Consider the following 263-nt stretch of genomic DNA (forward strand, 5'->3'; position numbering starts at 1 on the left):
CGGCAGGAAGTGGGAGCAGAAGCAGGTGCAGATCAAGACCCTGGAGGGGGAGTTCTCGGTCACCATGTGGGCCTCGGGTGAGTGCGCGCCGGCCCGGCCCGGCCGGTTTTGTTTTGAAGGGAGGCCATGTTGGGATGTGTGTGATGGGCGCCGCCATCTTCCTCGCCAGGGCAAGTATGGCGGCTCCCCCGAAAAGATGGCGGGGCCTTGCGCTGCTCCGGCTGCTGGCTCCTGCCCGGCTTCGGCGGGGGGAAGGAAAAGAT

At 66.2% G+C, this 263-nt stretch overlaps 1 protein-coding gene across 1 annotated transcript in view; it reads left to right on the forward strand.

The window, feature by feature from the left end:
• Nucleotides 1–4: 4 nt before the first annotated feature.
• The window catches only part of YY1 (YY1 transcription factor), a gene marked incomplete at its 5' end in the record, with an annotated part of 38,578 nt that continues 38,319 nt past the window's right edge, over nucleotides 5–263 (forward strand). Inside the window, one exon of the mRNA XM_014525385.1 lies at nucleotides 5–77. Coding sequence (XP_014380871.1) covers nucleotides 5–77 — 73 coding nt within the window. The remainder of the gene's footprint in view (nucleotides 78–263) is intronic.

This window comes from Alligator sinensis, unplaced genomic scaffold (genome assembly GCF_000455745.1).
Source record: "Alligator sinensis unplaced genomic scaffold, ASM45574v1 scaffold1385_1, whole genome shotgun sequence".
In the NCBI taxonomy this organism is placed as follows: Eukaryota; Metazoa; Chordata; order Crocodylia; family Alligatoridae; genus Alligator; species Alligator sinensis.